The sequence below is a fragment of the Mastigoproctus giganteus genome, chromosome 7 (genome assembly GCF_048544385.1).
Source record: "Mastigoproctus giganteus isolate SK-2022 chromosome 7, ASM4854438v1, whole genome shotgun sequence".
Classification (NCBI taxonomy): domain Eukaryota; kingdom Metazoa; phylum Arthropoda; class Arachnida; order Uropygi; family Thelyphonidae; genus Mastigoproctus; species Mastigoproctus giganteus.
In genome coordinates, this window is record NC_143581.1 from 98,895,366 (window position 1) to 98,918,666 (window position 23,301).

The window sequence follows — 23,301 nt, forward strand, 5'->3', positions numbered from 1 at the left end:
GCTCCCGAACTTACTCCTATTCTTTGCCGCCTTTTTTCACTTTCTTATTCCAAAGGTGTTTTTCCTTCTGCTTGGAAATTTGCTCATATCTAGCCAGTCCTAAAAAGGGTGACAAATCCCTCTCATCCAATTATCTTCTCATTGCAATTACTTCTACTCTTTCTAAAGTAATGGAGAAATCAATTAACCGCCAACTCTTAAACTACCTAGAAACCTTCCATCTGATCAATGATCGCCAGTATGGATTCCGTCAGTGTCGATCCGATGGTGATATTCTGGCTTATGTTACCCATTTATGGAATAATTCGCTGGAAAGGTTCGGTGAAACACAAGTAGTTGCTCTTGACATCTCAAAGGGTTTCGATCGTGTTTGGCATAAAGGTCTTTTAAACAAGCTTCCATCTTATGGTTTTCCAACTGTTTTTAGTAATTGGTTATCCAGTTTTTTCTCTGATCGCTCACTGAGGGTGATGGTAGATGGCTCTCTGTCTTCTAACTTCTCCACTAATGCTGGTGTCCCCCAAGGTTCAGTTCTTTCCCCCACTCTTTTCCTTTGCATATTAATGACCTTCTTCCATTGACTGGAAATCCTATCCATAGTTTTGCCGATGATAGCACATTGCATTCCACTTTCCATTTTGATAAACCTTGTCCTGCTCAATCAGCTTCAACTTCTTGAAAATTTGCTACCATTTCCTTAAATGCCGATCTTCAGGTAATTCTCCAGTGGGGCAAAGACAACTTAGTTGATTTCAACCCTTCTAAAACTCAGTCTTGTCTTATATCTCGCAAAAAGGATTCTTCTGCTCCTATGCTTATCTTTAGTGACACTCCGATTTCTAGGTAAAACGATATATTTCTTTTGGGGATTACCCTGACTTCTAATCTCTCTTGGCACAAGCACATTATTGGTTTTCTCTTTCGCTCTTGGCGTTACTTTTCTTCCAAACAGCTGCTCGCTCTGTATAAATTGCAAATCTACCCTGCCATGGAATATTGTTCCCACATCTGGGGTGGTGCCCCCAAAACCTCTCTCAGGCTTCTTGATTCCATTCAGAAGAGGGCAGTTAGATTAATTAATGATTCATCTCTAACAGAGTCTCTCCACTCGCTCTCTCATAGACGTACTGTTTCTGCTGCATGCCTCTTCTACATATACTTCCATGGGCACTGTTCTTCTGAATTGGCTTCTATAATTCCCGCTCTCTCTCTTTCAAAACAGTCCGAACACATGCCACCACCAGCCAACATCCGTTTACTGTCCAGCTTCAAACTCACAGAACCAACTTTTCATCTTCCTCTTTTATTCCTTCAGCTGCCGTTTTCTGGAACAACCTTCCTTCATACGTGTTTCCTGAAAATTAATGTCTATAGAAGTTCAAATCCAATGGCAACAAATATCTTCTTTCATCTTCTCAACCTCCAAACCAAGCACGGTCTAAGTACTATAGGTTCTAATACCTCTTGTGTTTGGGGTTTACATAAAAAAAAAAAAAAAAAAAAAAATGCTTGGTCTTATAACAAACTCCTATTCACCTGACCTTGCACCACATGACTTTTTTCATTTAACCCCCCCCCCAAAAGATAAGAAATGATTAACATGATAAGAATTTTTGGTAACAGTGTTAACTATGACAAACACAGTCGAAGAACTTACAAAAAAAGGACCTTGAAGAGGCTATTTGCATTTATATAACTGATAGATGAAATGTGTAAATAGCCATGGTCATTATATTTAAAAATTTGATGTGTAATTATATGTGAATGTTATATTTATCTAAATAAAAGTTCAGTTCCAGAATGTTTTACATAATGGGGAAATGTATTTATACAATTATAGTATATGCACATATTAACTTTCTGAATTAAAATTTAATTTTAGGAACTCTTGGAGTGATAACAGAAGTTACTCTGAAGGTACATTTATTACCAGAATGCAAAAGGTACGGCTCGATTATATTTCCTACATTCGAGAATGGAGTAGCTTGCCTTCATGAAATAGCCCATCAGGTAATTAGTTTTTGCATGTAATGAGCATGTGTGAGAGCAAATTGTCATTGATACTGCAATAGGTCGCATGTCAAAAGTTTGTGAGTTTTCAGATCAATAAAACAGTTTTGTTCATTTACCTTTGATTCCAAATATTTGATACATTCAGTACAAACCTCGTACAAACCATTTTAGCACGTCAAATTAACATTGGTTTTTAATGACAGAACAGTTTTTGAGACATTATGTGCATTTATCATAAAACCTTGACATAAGACATATTGCTGCCGAGAAGTGTTATTATTAGCCATATGGTGCAAGAAAGCCTGAGGCTTATGCTGCACCAGCCAAAAAAAAATTCCCCGAGTTACTCTGAGAGAAAGAGAGAGAGAGAGAGAGAGAGAGAGAGAGAGAGAGAGAGAGAGAGAGAGAGAGAGAGAGAGAGAGACAAAAGTAGAAGGGAATCAGACAAAAAAGGGAAGAATGATGATATCCAGCTCAGGACCCTGGGTTTGCCAAGCCCATACTCACCAGATATGAGCCCCTTGTTTACATACTCATGACATACAACCTATTGAAGCAATGTAAGCCATTAGAGAAAATGAGTTAAAAATAGGAAATGTGAGCACTTCAGTCAATACTTTATTGGAGAATCAATTACTTAACATATAAAAATCTATATGAATTTTTCAAGAAAGTCCTTAGTATTTAAAATTTAAAAAAAATCTATTTTACAGGATTAAATCAAACTCATTTGTGCACTAGATTGTCATAGAAAGAGTGGTAGTCGGATGGAATTACTGCCTTAAACTCCTGTAAATAAGCAAACTTCATTGCCTCGGTTGCACATGGCACAGGGGAAGGGTGATCAAAAGGGGCTGTCACTCATTTGGGGCAAGTTGGTAACTCTGTCCACGCATCAGAAAATTTGAAGCTTGTAGTTTATCACTCCTTGAAGTGTGGTACTGCAGAGCACAAATGTCAGTGACACAGGGGTCTTCTTTCCTGGCCTGATGCTTGAGTAAAAAACAGATTCTTACTAACAGAAAGCTGTGAATGATAGTAATACAGCGTTGTAAGGAGATGGGGTTTCCCTTGCTGACTTGATGATTTGCAAGTAGTCAGCAGGGACATACTTCTCGCCTCCAGCCAAGTTTCCATTCGATGGTGCTGTGAATTGAATCAACCTCCATCTGGGTGTGGCCGACCTCGAGGTATTTTTGCTCAATAATTAGTTTTTGTTCCTTGGCCAATTCAAAAAGAGCATGGGGCAATTTCACTTTCCGATTCTGATAGCAACGTCCATTGGCTCTAGCAAATTATTTTGGAGAGGTAACTTTTTTGATTTCACTTTATAAATTTTGTTGCAAATCGATGCAAAAATGTCTCACTAGGCCTCCATTTCCTTTGTGCCAAAAAAAAAAACCGCATTATGTCTTTAGAATGGAGATTGTAGTATGTCAGGTTGTGCACTTTGAGCTTTGTCTTATAATAATTGGCAGCGGCATTTAGGTGGGGGGGATAAAAGAATGGCATGAAGGTCAACTGTGTAACTGCGTACTTCCGCATTTTCGGCTGCCTCAGCTTTGTCTATTTCTTTTTTCTGCTCGTACTTTGCTCCTTTTCTGGTGATGCCTTTGGTAATCTTCTTCTTTCAAGTTGCCATTTTTGTACATGATGCATTCGTTACACTGGTCATTTTTTGGACGAAAAATGTCCCAGTTCATTATTTTAAAAATTTTCATGAAGTTTTGCCACGATGTAGCCCTTTTGTTTTTTTTTTTCAGCAGTGTTCAGTGAACTCTTTGTGGAGGTGTCTGTAACTCTCCCACACAGGCTCTATATAGAGTTTTTTGCTTGACAACCTACAATAGCGAGAATGAACCTTGGGAAATTTTTCCAAAAAACATTCTTAGAGCAGACAGGCCCAAAGTCAGTTTCTACTGTCTCAGTAACAGAATGTGCTGGAGGACCGCTACTCAGCACCCATGATCATACCGACTCCTCGCCAACACTTAGTATGGTGTAAAACATTTTTTTGCAAACATGTTTCTTCACTCTCTCAGTTTGGTTCTCACTCACATTTAAGAAATACTTGAAACCTACTTGTTTATGTGAAAGTTCTGTTTGAGTGGTATTCTGCCTGGTTTTGACGGAGCTTGTAATACTTGTCCTGTCACGAACAATTTTTTTGCCTCCCACGAAGACAAGTTCCAAAATGTAGTGAACACTTCTTGCCGTTGTTGTTCAGTTATTGCAGAGCATTCAGATTTTTGTTTTGGACCCTTTCCAGCTGTTGGATGACCATCACATTTAGGTAACATTGCTCGTTTCTCACTGTCTGACGTTTGTTGGTATTTTCCGGAGGAATATTTTTCAAAGCCAATGTAGGTTTCTCCCTAAAGTCGTGAATTGGCATTCTTCAGTCTCTTCCACTGCTTGGGGTTGTCTTGTCCCTTGCTTTTCCTGTTTTTCTTCCTGCTGTTGACAGTTGGATCACTTTCTCCTCACCTGATGAGCTTTCCTGAATTCTCCACTCATCTACTACTTTTTCATTTTCATCCTGGTCTTCTTCAACTTCTGATGGTTTGTACTCAGAATCTGAGCTTTGAAGCCACTCTTCTCCAATCTTGTCTTCGTCATGGTCTGATATATATAGATTGATTACGCTCGTGACTTGGGTTTTAAATTTTCATTTCTCCTCCTCCTCCGGCACCATTACTGTTGACATGTGAAGTGCTTTTTTTTTTATTTATTTATTAGCAAGCGGCCACTAGCCAGAAACTGAGAACTCCGCTATATACATATACACTGTGCTGCCACTTTATTAGGTACACCCCACTTGATTAGGTTTTGTCCCACAAAGTTGCAAGTCATATGACCACAGTTGTGGATATAAATGCAGCAGAACAACCTTTCTAGTATCAGTTAAGCGTACAAACCATAGCAAGAATGAGGAAAAGGACTGAACTAATGGACTTCGAACGTGCCATGGTAGTAGGTGCAAGACGTGCTGGACAAAGCATTTCTGAAACAGCTGCTTTCCTGAACTTTTCACACACCACAGTTTCAAGGGTTTATCAAGAATGGTGCAACAAACAGAAAACATCCTCTCAACGGTACTAGTATGGAAGAAAATCACTTGTTGATCAGAGAGAGCTCAGAGGAGGATGGCTAGAATTGTGCAAGCAAACAGACAGGCCACAATTCTGTACATGACGTCAGAATACAACCTTGGTGCACAGAACAAAATATCGCAACGACTACTAGTCACACTTTGTCGTGAATAGGCTACAACAGCCGACAGCCACATTGTGTACCTTTGTTATCAATGAAGAACAAGAGAGCATGCCTCCTGTGAGTACAGCAACACCAGCACTGGACTATCAAGGATTGGAAAACAGTTGCTTGGTCTGACGAGTCGAAGTTCCTGGTGCATTATGTTGATGGAAGGCTCAGAATTTTGGCAAAAACAACATGAATCCATGGACCCTTCATATCTGATGGCTACTATGCAAGGTGGTGGGGGCAGTGTTATGGTGTGGGGAATGTTTTCTTGGCACACGTTGGTCCATTGATACCCATAGATTCACGTCTGGATGCCACATCATACCTAAATATCATTGCTGACCAATTGCTGAACAGGATGTGATTATTCCCTTGTATAAGGCAATGGTCAGGCTACACTTTGAGTACTGTATACTGGTCTGGAGGCCACATTTTAGGAGGATGTAGAGTTGACGGAACAAATACAGAGAAGGGCAACAAGATTAGAGAATGGAATAAAGGGTTGTACTTACGAAGAAAGGCTTATGTTTTGCAAATTACAGTGTCTGGAGACTAGGCACCTGCGAGGATTGTTGTTGTTGTTTGGTTTTTAGGAGCATTAGCAACTAAGGTCATATTGCTCCGGGAATATGCGGTGGTCATTCCCTGACCTTTCTGCATCCTCCGTATTTGGTGGTGATGGGCTCGAACCCCGGTCTAATCAAGAAGCGTGTGCTACGCACTGCTGCTCTTCCCACCTGGCTACTGAGGCGCCACCTGCGAGGAGATCTGACTGAGGGGTGTTAAGGCCTTGAATGGTTTCAGCATACTCAGTGCTGATGGAATTCTTCCTCTTTCCCAGATTAATCACCTGAGGGGACATAAATTCAAATTTAGGAAAGACAGTTGCAGAATAGATGTGCAGAAATTTGCCTTTAGCCAGCAGGTGGTTGATTGCTGGAACAAACTTCCATCTGTCATAGAAGAAGAAGACAGCTTAAATAAATTTGGAGCAAATGGACGGGTGAAATGGGGAGTTTTTTTTTGGCTGATGCTGTAAAAGCTTGTTTTCTTGCATCATAAGCCTCCACTAATGCTAATTAACTAATTAGAAGAGGGTACTAATTAATAAATTTTTATCACTCTTTCAGTTGTAGTAATCAAAGTCATTCAAAATTAACCTTGAGCATCTTGTTCTGACCAAACTGAAAGTATGTGGCTTTCCTTCAAAAAAACATCAGGCACCACTTAGTGTTGATAATTTGGCTGTTATATTGGTCTTAAAACTGGAATAGCAAGGGTATTAAAAGAGAAAATTGAGCACTGAAGGGTATTAAGCTCTCCTTGTTGTCATATTAATATGTGTGCTGAGAAAGGGTGCACATTTTCCCCTCTGATATTGGATGAATATTTGATAGGCATTTGTTACTACCTTAAAACAAGTGCTAAAAGGAAAGTTAGATTTCAGCTGATGTATTCCATTGAAGTAAAAAAAATATGAAGCATGTGTGCACACATTGGCTGTCTTTGGTTAAATGTATAAGTGGACCGGTAGAATTGTGACAACCTTTGACAAATCTGTTTAAAGAGGTCAGAATTGTTGGTGAGAAAAGTCATAAGAACACTTTTCAGAGCTACCATAAAAGTATAACAAGCAATCACTAGTGAGTTGTGCACTGACTTGTGTTCAAATCCAGTTCATGATCCAGAAGTTTTGAAAGAAGGTAAACGAATGAACTCAAGGAAAAGAACTTCTAAATTGCAAACTCCTGGTAAAAGCAATCCTAAACAGGTCAAGCAATCTGATAATTCTAGGCACGTTGCCCTCACCCATGAAGAAAGTCCATTCATTTTTTTATCTTCTGGCTTCAATAGAGCAATTTGCTGATTTCTCTTAAATGTTATGCCAACATTTGGGAATCAGAACCTTGTTCTTCAGTATAATGTGTCACAAATCCACATACTGAGGTCATTACAACTAGATATGTTGAAGAATGTTATGTGCAAATTTATTTTTCCAACAGTTTTAAAACCTTCCATTTTGGAAATTGATTACCATAGCAGACTAAACCAAAAGATATAAATAGAAAACTGAAGCCACTGGAGTTGAGAATGTCAAAATCACCAAGGAAACTTACCCACTATTACAAAAGTTGGATAGGAGAAAGTCAAGTTTCAAAAAAAAAAAAGCCAGAGAGTTCTGAGTGATTAGTGGAATTGGAAGAATAATAGATGCAGTTGATTATTTTGACACAATGGGTGGCAGAGATTTGAAGACAGAGGAGAACAGAAAGAAATCTGAAATTTGGAAGTCAGACAAAGAATATCAGGCAGACATGCACAAATAATACATTTGAATTATAGGAATCATAGAGTTAATAATTAGGGCAACTGAGATAATTAGTGGTTGAGGCAACTGATAATTGGGAATTCTGTCAGAAATAAGAGCAACTTGGCAGATTGTAGGTGATAAAAGATATCATTGAAAGTTGAACCAAGACCACATACAAGGTGTTACCCAAAAGTTCCTGAAATGTATTTATAAAATAAATTACTCACCCTGGGTCTTAGGGTCTTATTACTTTCACCTTCAAAGGAGATGGTGGTGAATTCCCCCTGAGAGCATAAACACCGATCCCAGCACTTCTCTCATGATTTGAATGCCTCCTGAATGTCCTTCGTCATAGTGGTCAGCACCGCCTATGATTTGATTTGGATATCCTCTAAGCTCAAATCTTCAACCCTTCAGCTTAATTTTCATTCTTGGGAAGAAGTCGCAAGGGCCTAAGTTTGGAAAATAAGGGGGATGACTGTCATTTGTTGGATGTCAAAAACTGCACCACAGCGAGAGATGTGCAGGCTGGCGTCATGATGAAGTACCCAGTTCTTTGTGTGCCACTTCTCTGGACGTTTCCTTCTGACAGCTTCCCTTAACTGCCTTAGGACATTGCAGTAGAACTTTGCATTGATGATCTGGCCAGGAGGGACGAGTTTCTTATAGATAATTCCATCAATGTCCAAAATTCAAATCAGCATGTTCACATTGCTCCTCACTTGTCTGGCTTTCTTCGGTCAGGGCAAAGATGGACTCTTCCACTGGGATGATTGTTGCTTGGTTTCTGGGTCATACTCATATACTCAACTGTAGTCAACAGTGACAACCATAGAAAGAAAGTTTTGATTACTCCTGGCCCGTTCTTGAAGATCTCTGCTAACTTCCATGCGATGCTTCTTTTGGTCTTCACTCAGTAACCATGGCACAAACTTGGCCCCAATACTTTTCATGTTCAGGTCATCTGACAAAATGCACGATAGTCCTACAATGCGACAAATGTTGTGGATGGTTGCCCAAACTTTTGCAACATTTTCCAGGGTGGTGCTCGATGAGGGACGCCTAGAGCAATTGTCATCATCAACTGACATTTGACCATTTTTAAAACGGTTAAACCAGTAGTAGGTTTGCATCTGGCCTAAAGCATTGTCATCAAAAGCTTGTTTCAACTTCTTATGGGTTTCTGCTGGTGTATCGTTAAGAAGAAAACAAAACTTGATGTAAGCACATTGCTCTCTCACATCAGCCATCACAACTGTTGCAAACAATGCAAAACACACCGCCAAGAACTTTGCATAAATATTCAAGACTCTATCTAGACGCCACTTGGCACTGATACACAAAGATTGCATGCAGTGTTACCTAATGCCACAAGTCTGTATTAGACGTAGTTCCCGTGCGACATTCAAATTTCAGGAACATTAGGGTAGCACCTCGTATATTTCTAAAATGAATGAGAAAGTTTTTGAGAGTTTAAGATCTTTTTGTAGATAAGTTTGTTCTGTTAGTTTGCCTATTCATAATGCATTCAATAGACATGGAAAACACATGGCTTCAACACTTCCCCTGTATACAAACTACTGCTGCACATCTAAATATGCTGTAGCAATTTTTGGTGTGACAGCTTTTTTGCTCACCCCTGGGTGGGCAAAAAAAGTGCTCAGTGCTCCTTACAAGTCTACCACCTAATTTGAAACTGTTTTTTCCACCTTCCTGTCCAAGTTATTCTGGCTCTTTGAAACTTTGTCGCTCTGACTCTTGTGGATGCCCACAAGTTCAGTGCCTGGTCAACTCATCTGGAATTTGGTTCTTGATGAGTGAATTCTCCTGGCAACCCAAAGGTCGCGGGTTCGATTCCTGCTTCGGGCTTGGATCAAAGTACTGCAAAAACGTTGGGAGGTGCATTATGGCCACAGAAGCCTATGCGCCAACAACTACCAAAAAAAAAAAAGTGAATTCTCTGTTCAACTCCCAGTGCTTCTAAAGTCACATATTCTGATGACTTAACCCTTCTTGGAAATTCTCATTCTTCTCAGGAAGGTACTGCCAATTTTATTAATATTGGACCAAAAGCACGGATCATTTATGATCCTGCTTTTAGTCCATTATTAATAAACTTGCCATTTTTCATGATAAGACTAAACTTCTGTCTCTTAAGGGCAACCTTAATATTTCCAGACCTACAACTGTTAAACTTTTTGATCATTCTCTCTTTTTATGCTTGTATGTCTGTCGCATCAATCCTGGAATACAGCCAGGCCTCACATAATGTGAGTTTGATTAATGCATTTTTCAGTTACTGCGATTTCAAAAAATTATACCACTTTTTACTTTACGTGATGCAAATTTCCAGTTAACACGATCTTTTTTATGTGATAGTTGAAAAAGATTCGAATCGCTCACTAAATGTCTGAAAGCCAATAAGCGTTTGCCTGCTGCCCACCTCTGTGTTCCATCAACCATCGGAAGTAGATGCATTACTTGTTTGTCTTCTGCTAATAAAGTCATGTGCAGATGCATTTTAAAATTCTAATTCTAATTAAGTTATCAAAACACATGAAAGCGGTGCAAACCATGTGAAAGTTCGTAAGAGATCTAGGATACAGTGAGTCTACCATAAGAACTGTCTTGAGCTGTAAGGATGAATATAAAGAGCAAGGTAGTTTCATCAACTTCTGTTTGACAAAATACCAGAAACAGAACTCCAGTAATGATTGAAATGGAAAGTCTTTAATCAATTTGGATAGAAGATTACAATTAAAAAAGAATTCCATTATCGAAGGACAATATTCAGAGCAAAGCTATTAACATTTTTACTAAGCTCAAAGAAACAAATTATCAAGGGAAGAATGAAACGTTTGTTGCTAGTTCGGGGTGGTTTGAATGTTTCAAAAATCGAGCAGGACTGCATAATGTTAAAGTAACAGGGGAAGCTGCTAGTGCTGATGAAGATGCTGCAGACAAATTTCCTGCAGAATTGCAAAAAATCATTCAGATGAATACGACGATCGGCAAATATTTAATGTAGACAAAATGGGCCTATTTTGGAAATTAATGTGAACTAAAACTTATTTGGCTGCAAATGAAGCATCACAACCTGGGTATGGCGCCTCCGTAGCTGGGTGGGCAGGAGCAGCAGTGCATAGCACACGCTTCTTGATTAGACCGGGGTTCGAACCCGTGACCACCAAATACGGAAGATGCGGAAAGGTGAGGGAATGACCACCGCATATCCCCGGAGCAATATGGCCTTAGTTCCTAATGCTTCTAAAAAAAAAAAAAATAAATAAATAAATAACAACCTGGGTATAAAGTCTCAAAAGATCGATTAATGCCTTTATTAGGAGGTAACGCTGAAGGTGATTTTAAATTGAAACCTATGCTTGTGTACCATACTCAAAATTCGAGGGCTTTAAAAGGATACAGCCATCAAACTCTTCATTTTGAATTCAAATAAAAAAAAACTTGGATGACCAAAGCCCTATTTGAAGACTGGTTTAAGTCTTATTTCTGTCCAACAGTTGAAGCCTACTGCAAGAAAAATAATCTTACTTTTAAAGCTATTTTGCTTTTAGTAATGCACCTGTACATCCTACTGCACTTGTTGACTTAAATGAAAATGTGAAAGTTGTTTTTTCTTACAGTAGGATTGCAACTTTCAAGGCTTACTATCTCTGCAGAACATTTTCACAGGCACTTGTAGCTACAACAGGAGACAATGTAATTTCTGTACAAAAAATTTTTGGAAAAAATATAACATACGAGTGGCTGTTGAAAACATTCAGGCAGCATGGGAAGAAGTGACAGCCAGCAATGTGAGAGCAGTTTGGAAGCATCTTTTACCCCATTGCACAAAATTTTACTGGCTTCAAAGATTCAGTTCAAAAGGTTATTGAAGACATAACTAATATTGGTAATGACTTTGGTTTCAAAGGCTTGGATACGGCCAACATTTGAGAATCACTGAATTTGCATTCAGAACAGCTAAGTGACAATGATCTCCTTCAAATAGAGGAACAGTGTGCGTGCGAAGAAGCTGAAGAAAAAAAGTGTGAGCTAGATGAAAATGTTACCGCAAAGAAGATAATGGTAAAAGAACTAGGCAAAACCTTTGGTATCACAGAGAATCCTAAACAAAAGGTAATGGACGTTGATCCTAACATCGAAAGAAGCATGTTATTTTTCCAGGGCCTAGAGAAGCTTGTTGTCAGCTGTTGGAAATTGTATGATGAAAGAAATAAAGCCAAAACTGTTCAAACGACTGTGTTCAAATATTTCCATAGCAAATAATTAGTTTCTTCATTATGTATTTTATGCAATAAACATTTAATTCTATAATTATTTTTATTATCTTTTACAGTTGAAAAATGTTATTTAAAAGGTATTTTTAAAATTCTTTTTGGATATTCCTGAAGGTCACAGACCAATTCTAATTTTTCCTATTGATTATTATATTCGACCTCAGATTAAATCAGTCATACTGCATTATGGAAGATCTGTGGATAGGCATAGTATTGCTCTGGAGACTAAATATGGCTTTCATCACTTAAGACTCCAATAAGCAATATAGTAATATTTCCACATGATGATTAGTCACCTACGACCTAATATTGCCCGGTGACACTGAGGGGCAGCATTTTTCTGAGTGATGTGGGCACCACACCTTGACCCATGCTTACATTGGCTCACACCTGTGTGGTTACCTCCAGTATACAAAATACAATTGTTCCTGACCTTGAATAAGGGTTACTGACAGTCCCACCATTGTGAAGGTATAAGTAGAGGACTTTGTTGTTGCCGAATGACCAGACTTCACCAAAATTCAGTTCACTTTATTCACAAGTAGTTCCTGAATGTCAGTTTCATCAGTACTTTGGTCTCCTTGGTGGACTGCCATACCTGGAAGAATGTTGTTACAAGCCTCAGGGACAAAAATATTGAGTGAACAGACATCTTGTGCTGCCAGGAATGTCTAAATTTTTGGATAAAGTCACAGTGTCCTGAAAAGTTTGAGTATGATTTTTTGCACCAGCTATTTGTGAACAAAGAATTTTTATGTGTACACATAAAAATAATAATATATATGCAATAAGTGCCAGTTATAGTGATCACTGGTTATTAGAATCATCTGCTTTATAGAATCAAATTTCAAGAGAACTGATGCAAATCAGTAAAATGCACTACACTTTCATTGTTTATTAGAATCACATCTTTGATTATAAGAATCTATTTTGAATGCCTCTGTGTTATTTTTCAAAAGCTGTAGATCACACTTCTAGAGGTCACAACCATAAAACAATAAAAACAATTTGCAGTTTTTGATTTATTCGGCGCTTTTTTTTGTACAATCTTTTTTTTTTTTTTTTTTTTAATGTAAACCCCAAACACGAGAGGTATTAGAACCTATAGTACTTAGTACCGTGCTTGGGTTGGAGGTTGAGAAGATGAAAGAAGATATTTGTTGACATTGGACTTGAATTTCTGTAGACTGTAATTTTCAGGAAATACGTATGAAGGAAGGTTGTTCCAGAAAACGGCAGTTGAATGAATAAACGAGGAAGATGAAAAGTTGGTTCTATGAGTTTGAACTTGGACAGTAAATGGATGTTGGCTGGTGGCGGCACGTGTTCAGACTGTTTTGAAAGAGAGAGAGCGGGAATTATAGAAGCCAATTCAGAAGAACAGTGCCCATTGAAGTATCTGTAGAAGAGGCATGCAGCAGAAACAGTACATCTATGAGAGAGCGAGTGGAGATACTCTGTTAGAGATAAATCATTAATTAACCTAACTGCCCTCTTCTGAATGGAATCAAGAAGCCTTTTGGAGGCACCACCCCCAGATGTGGGAACAATATTCCATGGCAGGGCAGATTTGCGATTTATACAGAGTGAGCAGCTGTTTGGAAGAAAAGTAACGCCGAGAGCAAAAGAGAAAACCTAGTTTTTTAGATGCAGAGGAAGCAATATTTGTAATGTGCTTGTGCCAAGAGAGATTAGAAGTCAGGTAATCCCCAAAAGAGATATATCATTTTGCCTAGAAATCGGAGTGTCACTAAAGATAACCATAGGAGCAGAAGAATCCTTTTTGCGAGATATAAGACAAGACTGAATTTTAGAAGGGTTGAAATCAACTAAGTTGTCTTTGACCCACTAGAGAATTACCTGAAGATCGGCATTTAAGGAAATTGTAGCAAATTTTCAAGAAGTTGAAGCTGATTGAGCAGAGCAAGGTTTCTCAAAATGGAAAGTGGAATGCAATGTGCTATCATCGGCAAAACTATGGATAGGATTTCCAGTCAATGGAAGAAGGTTATTAATATACGAGAGGAAAAGAGTGCGGGAAAGAACTGAACCTTGGGGGACACTAGCATTATTGGAGAAGTTAGAAGACAGAGAGCCGTCTACCATCACTCCCAGTGAGCGATCAGAGAGAAAACTGGATAACCAATTACTAAAAACAGTTGGCAAACCATAAGATGGAAGCTTGTTTAGAAGACCTTTATGCCAAACACGATCGAAAGCCTTTGAGATGTCAAGAGCAACTACTTGTATTTCACCGAACCTTTCCATTGAATTAGTTCATAAATGGGTAACATAAGCCAGAACATCACCAGTGGATCGACACTGACGGAATCCATACTGGCGATCATTGATCAGATGGAAGGTTTCTAGGTAGTTTAAGAGTTGGCGGTTAATTGATTTCTCCATTAGTTTAGATAAAGAAGCATATACAATAGCAAATAAGGAGGCAAAAAGGCTGTGGCAATATCAAAGGCGAGGGCAGTGGATGAGGCCTATGGGGAACTGGAAAGGAAAGAGGGAGATAGGCAACTGATGAGAATGGCCAAAGCGAGAGATAAGGCATCGAAGGACTTCCCATCAATAAAACAGATAAAAGATGAGAGGGGAGTGATTATACAGGACCCGGAGAAGGCGGAAAAACTATTTTAAGAAGTTATTAAACGAGGAAACCCCAAGAGCACTATGCGAGGATGGAGTGATGAATGTGAGAGTAGTGGAAGGCATAAGCAGGAAAGAAGTGGAAAGCGCACTCAGAAAAATGAAGAGAGGGAAAGCAGTAGGTGCTGATCAGATACCAGTAGAGGTATGGAGTAGTCTGGAAGAAGAAGGGATCGATATCCTATGGGACTTGATGGAAAAACTGTGGCAGCAGGAGAGGATACGCGATGAGTGGAGGGAAAATATACTTGTGCCAATCTTTAAAGGAAAGGGTGATGTGCAGGAATGTGGGAACTACAGGGGAATAAAGTTAATGTCTCATTCGATGAAGATCTTGGAATGAATTGCGGAAGGAAGGTTAAGGCAGGAGACGGAAATAGGAGAGGAACAGTTTGATTTCATGCTGGGAAGAGGAGCAACAGATGCGGTCTTTGCTTTAAGGCAGGTGAATGAAAGATATGGGGAGATGCAAGTAGAGTTGCACATGATGTTTATAAACCTGGAAAAAGCATATGATAGAGTGCCCAGACAAGAGGTATGGAGATGTATGAGGGAGAAGGGGTACATCGGAAAAGTACGTAAGGCTTGTGAAGGATATGTACGAGGGAGCGGTGACTCAGGTTAAGAGCAGTGTAGGTATGACTGAGGGGTTCTCTGTAGAAGTTGGACTGCACCAGGGATCAGCTCTCAGCCCATATCTGTTTGATCTGGTAATGGATGTGTTGGTGAGAGAAGTGAAGAGTAGATCACCATGGAGTATGCTGTTTGTGGATGACATTGTACTGTGCGAATCATCTCAAGGAAAGGCAGAGAAGAAATTGGGGGAATGGAGGAAAGTGTTGGAAGATAGAGGCATGAGGATAAGTAGAACAAAGACAGAATATATGATATTGAATGGAGAAGCTGAGAGTTCTATAAAACTGCAGGAGGAAAAGCTAACATCTGTTTTGAAATTTAAGTATCTGGGATCGATCATTGAGAGGGATGGAGGATTGAGTGCAGAAATACAGATGCGGTCTTTGCTTTAAGGCAGGTGATGGAAAGATATGGAGAGATGCAAGTAGAGTTGCACGTGGTGTTTATAAACCTGGAAAAAGCATATGATAGAGTGCCCAGACAAGAGGTATGGAGATGTATGAGGGAGAAGGGGTATATCAGAAAAGTACATAAGGCTTGTGAAGGATATGTACGAGGGAGCAGTGCAATGTGGATGGCTGAACTGGAGAAAGATGAGTGGGGTGCTGTGTGATAAGAAAATTAATTGTAGAATTATTAATTTTTAATACATTAATACATTGTTTTATACATTAATAATTTTTAATTATTAATGTATAAAACTGTGGTTAGACCCGCATTGATGTACGGTGCTGAGACTTAGGTGATTACAAGGGCCCAGGAGAAGAAGATGGAAGTGGCGGAGATGAGGATGCTAAGATGGATGTGGGTGTGACAAGGAAGGACAGGTTAAGAAATTACTACATTAGAGGTAGGGTTAAGGTGGGGCCTCTGAGTAAAAAAAAATACAGGAAGCTAGGTTGAGGTGGCTTGGTCATGTGGAACGAAGAAGTGAGGAGTATGTAGGGAAGAGGTGTGAAAAGGTGAAGGTGATAGGGAAGAGGAAGAGGGAGAGACCTAAGCTGAGATGGATGGACAAGGTGGCTGAGGATTTGAAAGAAAGAGGAAGCTCTGGTTAGAAAGGAATAGAGGAAGAGAATTAAGGAAGGGAATGCCGACCCCATATGAACGTGGGAAGAAGGCGGGGACAAAGAAGAAGAAGAAGATTACTTTAGAAAGAATAGAAGTAATTGGATGGGAGGGATTTGTCAACCTTTTTAGAAACTGGCTGGATATGAGCAAATTTCCAAGCAGAAGGCAAAACACCTTTGGAATAAGGAAGTGAAAAAAGGCGGCAAAGAATAGGAGTAATTTCAGGAGCACAGGTTTTGAATCTGTTATAAACAGGTAGTAAACTCAATCTTATTGCATTTGCAGTAATACTGATAGTAATAGCTGGAATTCTGTGGATTTTTACACGTTATTATGGTAAAAGGTATTTCTCCTTCACTGAAATCTTCAATCATATAAAAAAACATAAATTTTCAGAATCTGCTCTTCATTCCTATTTCTAAACTTTGTAGACTTTTTTTTTTTTTCCATTTATTCCCTATCTCACTTGTGCGTCTCATGTTAGTTCCAATTTGTGCATGCTGTGTGCTTTGTTGTTGATTGATGCCTACGTTTTTATTGTGGTTTAAATTTTACTACCCAAAAAAAAATGTCAGTGAAGAGAGAAAGTGAATTTGATGTAAAGATAAGTACAGATAACAAATTATAGAAACATATGACAAATTAAACTTAAACAATATGTCTCAATGGGAAGCAGCATTAAAATTAGGAGTGCCTCAAAGTCATTTTTATCAAAATTATTAAAATCACGTCACACATTAAACACTAGTGTGATTAGTGAAATCAGAAAAAGGAAATGCGAAGGGGAAAACAGTAGATGAAGCTCTGTTCATTTTGGTTCAAACAGGCCACCTCATTTATTGCACCTATCAATCATATCATTCTTCTTCAAAAAGCTACTGATTTTGCTGAAAAACTACACAAAGTGCAAGGTGATGGACAGACGGTTGACAAGATGGAAGGAGAGGCATGATACTGTTTACAAAAAATTTCATGGAGAAAAACAGGATTCCGATGGTTCTGCAGCTGACAGCTGGTGAAACACTCTTGGTACACTGTGTTAAGCACTTATAATCCTAAAGACATTTTTAATACAGCTGAAACAGGCTCCCTCAAACCATTGCATGATTTTAAAAATTCCTCTGCATCTGCAGGAAAGAAGATCAAAAAGAGGATTACAGTTCTTTTAACATGCAGCATAATGGGAACAATCAAGATGAAGCCATTAGTTATAGGCAAGACTAAATCACCTAGATGTTTTAAAGGAGTAGTAGTAGTAGTAGTGGCACATGATGCAAGAAAGCAAGTGTAAGAGCTTATGCAGCATCAGCCAAAAAAAAAAAAAAAAAAATCACATCATTCCCTCCAAATGCCTGTCCAGTTCCTCCTTAAATTTATTTAACCTATCAACTTCCACAACGACAGATGGAAGTTTGTTCCAGCAATTAACCACCCGCTGGCTAAAGGCAAATTTCCGCACATCTATTCTACATCTGTCCTTTCTTAATTTGAACTTATGTCCCCGTAGGTTCGTAATCTGAACAAGTGGAAGGATCCCATCAGAATTCAGCGTGCTCAACCCATTCAAAGCCTTATAGACCTCAATCAGATCACCGCGCAGGTGCCTAGTCTCCAGCCACTGCAATTTGCAGAACTTAAGCCTCTCTTGGTAAGAGAATCCCTTCATTCCCCTCACCAATCGTGTTGCTCTTCTCTGTACACGCTCAAGCAAATCTACATCCTTCCTAAAATGAGGCCTCCAGACCTGTACGCAGTACTCAAGGCGTGGCCTGACCATTGCCTTATACAGAGGGACAATCACCTCCTTTTCCCTGCTAGCAAAATTCCTATATACAAAGGGTACTAGGAAAGTTTTGCAATATGACGCAACAATGAATCACAGGAAGCTGCTTGTTGCTGCATGTTGAGACATGTTCATACGTGCATAGTAGCCGCCGCGCCAAGTCGATGGGCTCAGTTATTCATTAGTAGTGAGAGTGTAAAGTGCTTGCGATGGCATCGTGGTCACGAAATGAGATAAGGACAGTTTTGCGGTATAATTTCGTGCGTGGTTTAACCATAGACCAGTGCTTAGAAGAAATGACTCTTGCACTAGATGATGATTGTCCACATCGTACAACGATATTCAGGTGGTATAGAGAATTCCAAAGGGGAAATTTCACTCTGGAGGATTCTGAGAGGCCGGGAAGGCCACGAACGTCAGTTACGGAGGAAAATGTTACTGCTGTGAGGAAAATGCTTGAAGAAAACAGGCGAGTGACCTACCAACAGATAGAGGATACTTTGGGCCTAAATGCACCAGCAATTCGTTCGATTCTGCAAGATCATTTGCACGTGAAGAAACTTTGTTCTCTCTGGGTGCCGCATCAACTGACTGAAGAGCAGATGACACGACGTGTGACTTGGTGCCGGGAGATGTTAAAAAAGTTTGATAAGGGACAATCTCGGTATGTGAACAACATCGTGACAGGTGACGAGACTTGGCTGTACTATTACGATCTGCCGACCAAGGCTCAAAACAAAGTTTGGGTCTTTGATGATGACGACACACCCGTAATTGTCAGAAAATCCCGATCTGTAAAGAAGAAAATGATAGCTGTATTTTTCAAATTGAGTGGAATTGTGGAATGTGTCATTTTGGACACGCAGAAGACAGTCACAGCTAAGTGGTATACTGAACAATGCCTACCTAAAGTCATTGGATCTATGAAGAACCTGCGGCCAAAGTCAAGAATGGACACCTGGTACCTCCATCACGAAAATGCTCCAGCTTACCGCGCCAAAGCCTGCACCGAATATTTGACCACGACAGGACTGAAACTTCTCGAGCACCCTCCCTACAGTCCAGACCTTGCTCCCTGCGACTTTGCACTGTTCCCGCATGTGAAAATGAAGCTAAAAGGGAGGCGGTTTTCCAGTGGTGAGGACCTTCTACGGGCTTGGGACAACGAGTGTGCTTTACTCCCTAGTGTAACTTGGCAGAACTGGTTTAAAGATTGGTTTCGGAGGATGGAGAGGTGTATTGAATGTAGAGGAAATTACTTTGAAAAAATTAAATAAACAAAGCTGTATTGCAAAACTTTCCTAGTACCCTTTGTATCATTGACAAAACCCCATGACCTGCCCTAGCAGCCTGTCTGCATTGCTCAGAAAACTTCATATCTGACTGCACAATTACTCCCTGGTCTTTTTCATTTTCTACCACCTTAAGTAATACAGCTGCCTGTTGAATATGCCAATAATGCTTGGATGACAGCTTCTTTATTTGAAGATTATCTTTATAAATGCTATTTTCAATTGGAAATGAAAAATAAATTTATAAATACTATTTTCAATAAGATAAACAAAAAAATTTACCCAGCTCATCCAAAGTTGACTTTCAAAAACATTGAATTGGCTTTTCTACAGGGGCGTCTCGTCCATAGGCACTGTGGCACCCATAGCTATTTAAATCTAGATGTACTGTGAACGGAGTTATATGAAATTTTGTAAAGAACAATGCAACACAATGAATATTTTTATTAACAAGACCCGCATATAGTATGCACATCTCCTATTTCCAGTAATCATTTCAATAATAAATGAATAAAAACACAAAATCATTTCCAACTTTGAAGTTTAATTAACTGTAGGCCTCACTGTGCACCAGGCAGTGACACATTTTGCATTCCAGTGAATATCTGGTAGTTGGTTGCCATTGGCAACCAGCATATTGGCAACTTGCCAGTATACATTTTTTATAGGTGAAACGAATCAAAGTTGCTATAAAGCTCGCAGTGCAGATTTCATCATTGACAACGATGGGTGTGTAGCCAAAATGTCGGTGTCTTATTGTTATTTGCCCAAATTCCCATTAAGTAACTAAATAATATCAGTGTTAAGTCAATACTCAAACATTCAACAGTGTAATTGTTGATTACAGCTTAATTGCGAATTGAGCGTGAACTTGGTAAGTTGAAGTTATATTATGAGGTGATGTGTAAGTAAAACATTATTTCTATGGAATACGATTTTGTGAAATTTGATTTGATCAGTAAAAGTAAATCAGTAAAAAAGGTCAGTAAATCATTACTCCATCCTTCCCTGAAGTAAATTGCATGGCAGTGAATAAACTTCAGCAACTTAGTTTTTCACGATTATCTTGCCAAGAAAAAAATGCGATTAAAAAAGAAGGCTGCCCCACACCAAAGATTCAAACTTCTCAGTGGAGAATAAGTAATAATAAGAAATATATTCACAGTACCAAAGGAAAAATTGGCTTTGTGGTTGTGAAGTTAAAAATGCATTGTTTTGTTTTCCATGTTTACTGTTCGGAGGTGACTTGGAAAAAAAGTGGCTTTACAAACATAAACAGAATGAAAGAAAAAACTCTTAAACTTGAGAATTCAAAGAAACATATTGATAATGTGATTTCAGCATCACTTCTAGGAAGCTTAAATATTAAAGAACAGCTTAGCCTTGCAGATCGAAAGCCTACAGACTTTTCAATCTGCAAACATAACAGAAAATTTACCAAGAATCATGAGGTATTATCTGAAATAATACCTAAATAAAATAATATTGTGGACAGTTTGAAATTCCTTTACATGGATAGGATGAAAAAGACAATTTCAATTTCGCCTTTACATTAGATTCCAATTTAAAGAACCATTAGAGAGTAATGCAGTATTTAAAGTCATTTCAAAAACTATTCAGAATGATATTCTTAACTGTTTGCTGCAAATATGCTGGGGTGAAATAAAAAGAGAAATTCAAGCAGCTTCATTTGTAGCTGCATCCAATTCTTTTGTGACTGCATCATAGTATCCAATCAAATTGGTCAGGCAAGACTTCCCCTTAACAAAACCATGCTGTGTCCGAGCTATAACTGAAATCGTGTCTAGATGATCCTGCAGTGCTTCTTTAACCAGTGCCTCCATTAATTTTCCTGGAACAGAAGTTAAACTCGCAGGTCTATAATTACTTGTGTCGGCCTTTGATCCTCCTTTATGAATTGGGGTCACATTTGCACATCTCCAGTCCATGGGTACCTTCCCTGAGTCCAAGGAAGCTCTCATAATTATGGCTAAGGGTTTGCTTACTTCCTTTGCTGCCTCCTTTAATATAACTGGATAGATCCCATCCACCCCAGGTGCCTTTCTTGTGTTTATCTTCAACAGTTTCTCCTCCACTTTACTCTCAGTTATTACAAGATTCTCTAGCTTACTGCCAGAGTTGAATACACCTCTGGCATTCCTCATGTGTGATGTCAATGCAAAATATTCATTTAGTTTGTTTGCTACCTGAGCAGGATCATCAACAGTTGACCCATCGATATCAAGTGGACCAATCTGATTCATCCCCTTCCTTCTAGAGTTTACATAAGTAAAGAACACTTTGCTGTTTTTCTTTGCATCCCTTGCCAAAGATTTCTCGTAATCTGCCTTAGCCGAGTGGGCAACGGCACGAGTGCAGTAGCACACGCTCTTTGAGTAGACCGGGGTTCAAGCCCCTGACTGCTGAATACGGTCGATCTGCCAACTCGCACTGGACCAGCGTGGCAAATTATGGTCCATTTCCCTCAGCATGAATTGTAGTGTAAAGTGCAGCATGAATGGCTGCACTTTACTTTTACTTATCATCTTGTATCTATCATAGGCTTCTGTGTCCCATGTTAATTTATATGTATTCCATGCATTTTTCTTCTCTGTTATATGTCTCATTAGTTCATCTGACATCCATTTAGGCCAAAACCTTGAACAATATTTCTTAGTTGGTATGTAAAGCCTAGCAGCTTCCAAGGTAAGTTCTTTGAATGCTTCCCATTTTGAATTTGCTGTTGTTAACATCATCAGTTGGTCCCACTGTGTAGAATTTAAATACTGTCTCAGACCATCATAGTCGCCTTTACAGAAGCAATAACCCTTCCCTTTACCCCTAATGGTAGTTACCTCTTTGAGTAAATCCCACTTCAGCACACTGTGATCACTGCCTCCTAGTGGTTCCTTTATCTGCAGGTTCTTAATGCATGAAGAATCACTACTGATAATCAAATCAAGAGTATTGCTCCCTCTGGTTGCCTCCCGAACATGCTGATGTAGAAAACAATCATCCAATAAATCTACAAAAGCCTTGCTAGTGTGTGAGTGATCAACCCACAAATTCCAGTCAATATCTAGGAAATTAAAATCCCCCATTATAAGACTCTCTGATGTACTGGCCCACTCTATTTCCCTGTACAGTTTCTTATTATATTCATCAGAGTCATTAGGCCTATAGCACACTCCTACTCTCAATTTTGATCTCCCAATGCTTATGTCACACTAAACTGACTCGACACTGCACTGTCCAGTGAAGTCGACTGGCTTCACTTCGTTGGATTTTATGTGTTTCTTAACTAATAGCATAACCCCTCCTTCCTTCCTTCCTATCCTGTCTATCCTTTCTGTAGTCGTTGTACTCCCCAAATTTCAGTTCTGCATTCCTTATATCTGTGTGACACCACGTCTCTGATATCCTAACAATATCTGCCTTTGATGCTTTGAGCAATACCTCAAATTCATCAAATTTATTTACCAAACTGCTAGCATTGGTGTACATGCAAGTATACATGCACCTGTTTCTATTCTTAGCTACCCTAACACAATCCATGTGCTTACTTGTACCCCAGTGACTTCCAGCAGTCTCTGAAATATCCTGCATCTTGTTTTTCAGGCTTCTGCTCATTCCAATAGAAGCAGTGCAAGAATCACTTTCACCTCAGCCAGTGGCTATTGTTAATCTATTAGTCCTTGTATCCCCCCCAAGCTAGCAGTCTTCCGACCCACCTAACACTGCCTCGATAGCATCAGGAAATATTCTTGCACTCTTTCTATTTAAGTGTATCCCATCCCTGTAGAAGCAGTCTCTCCTGTTAACAAGTACAGTCCAGGCTGAAAAAAATTCTACCCTTTGAGCCTTGCACAATCTTTCCAGGGCCGAATTGATCGACAAGGCCCTCATCATATACTCCCTCCTATTGTGTCTGGGCAGAATTGCACACTTTCAAATTCAACCCTAATTTACGGC

The 23,301-nt window shown here is 39.2% G+C and overlaps 1 protein-coding gene across 2 annotated transcripts in view; it reads left to right on the top strand.

The window, feature by feature from the left end:
* Agps (alkyldihydroxyacetonephosphate synthase) overlaps positions 1–23,301 on the top strand; it is a 467,281-nt gene that overhangs the window by 271,198 nt on the left and 172,782 nt on the right. For both annotated transcript variants that reach the window (XM_090377792.1, XM_090377793.1), the window contains one exon: positions 1,883–2,010. In XM_090377792.1, the coding sequence (XP_090233918.1) occupies positions 1,883–2,010 (128 nt within the window). The remainder of the gene's footprint in view (positions 1–1,882; positions 2,011–23,301) is intronic.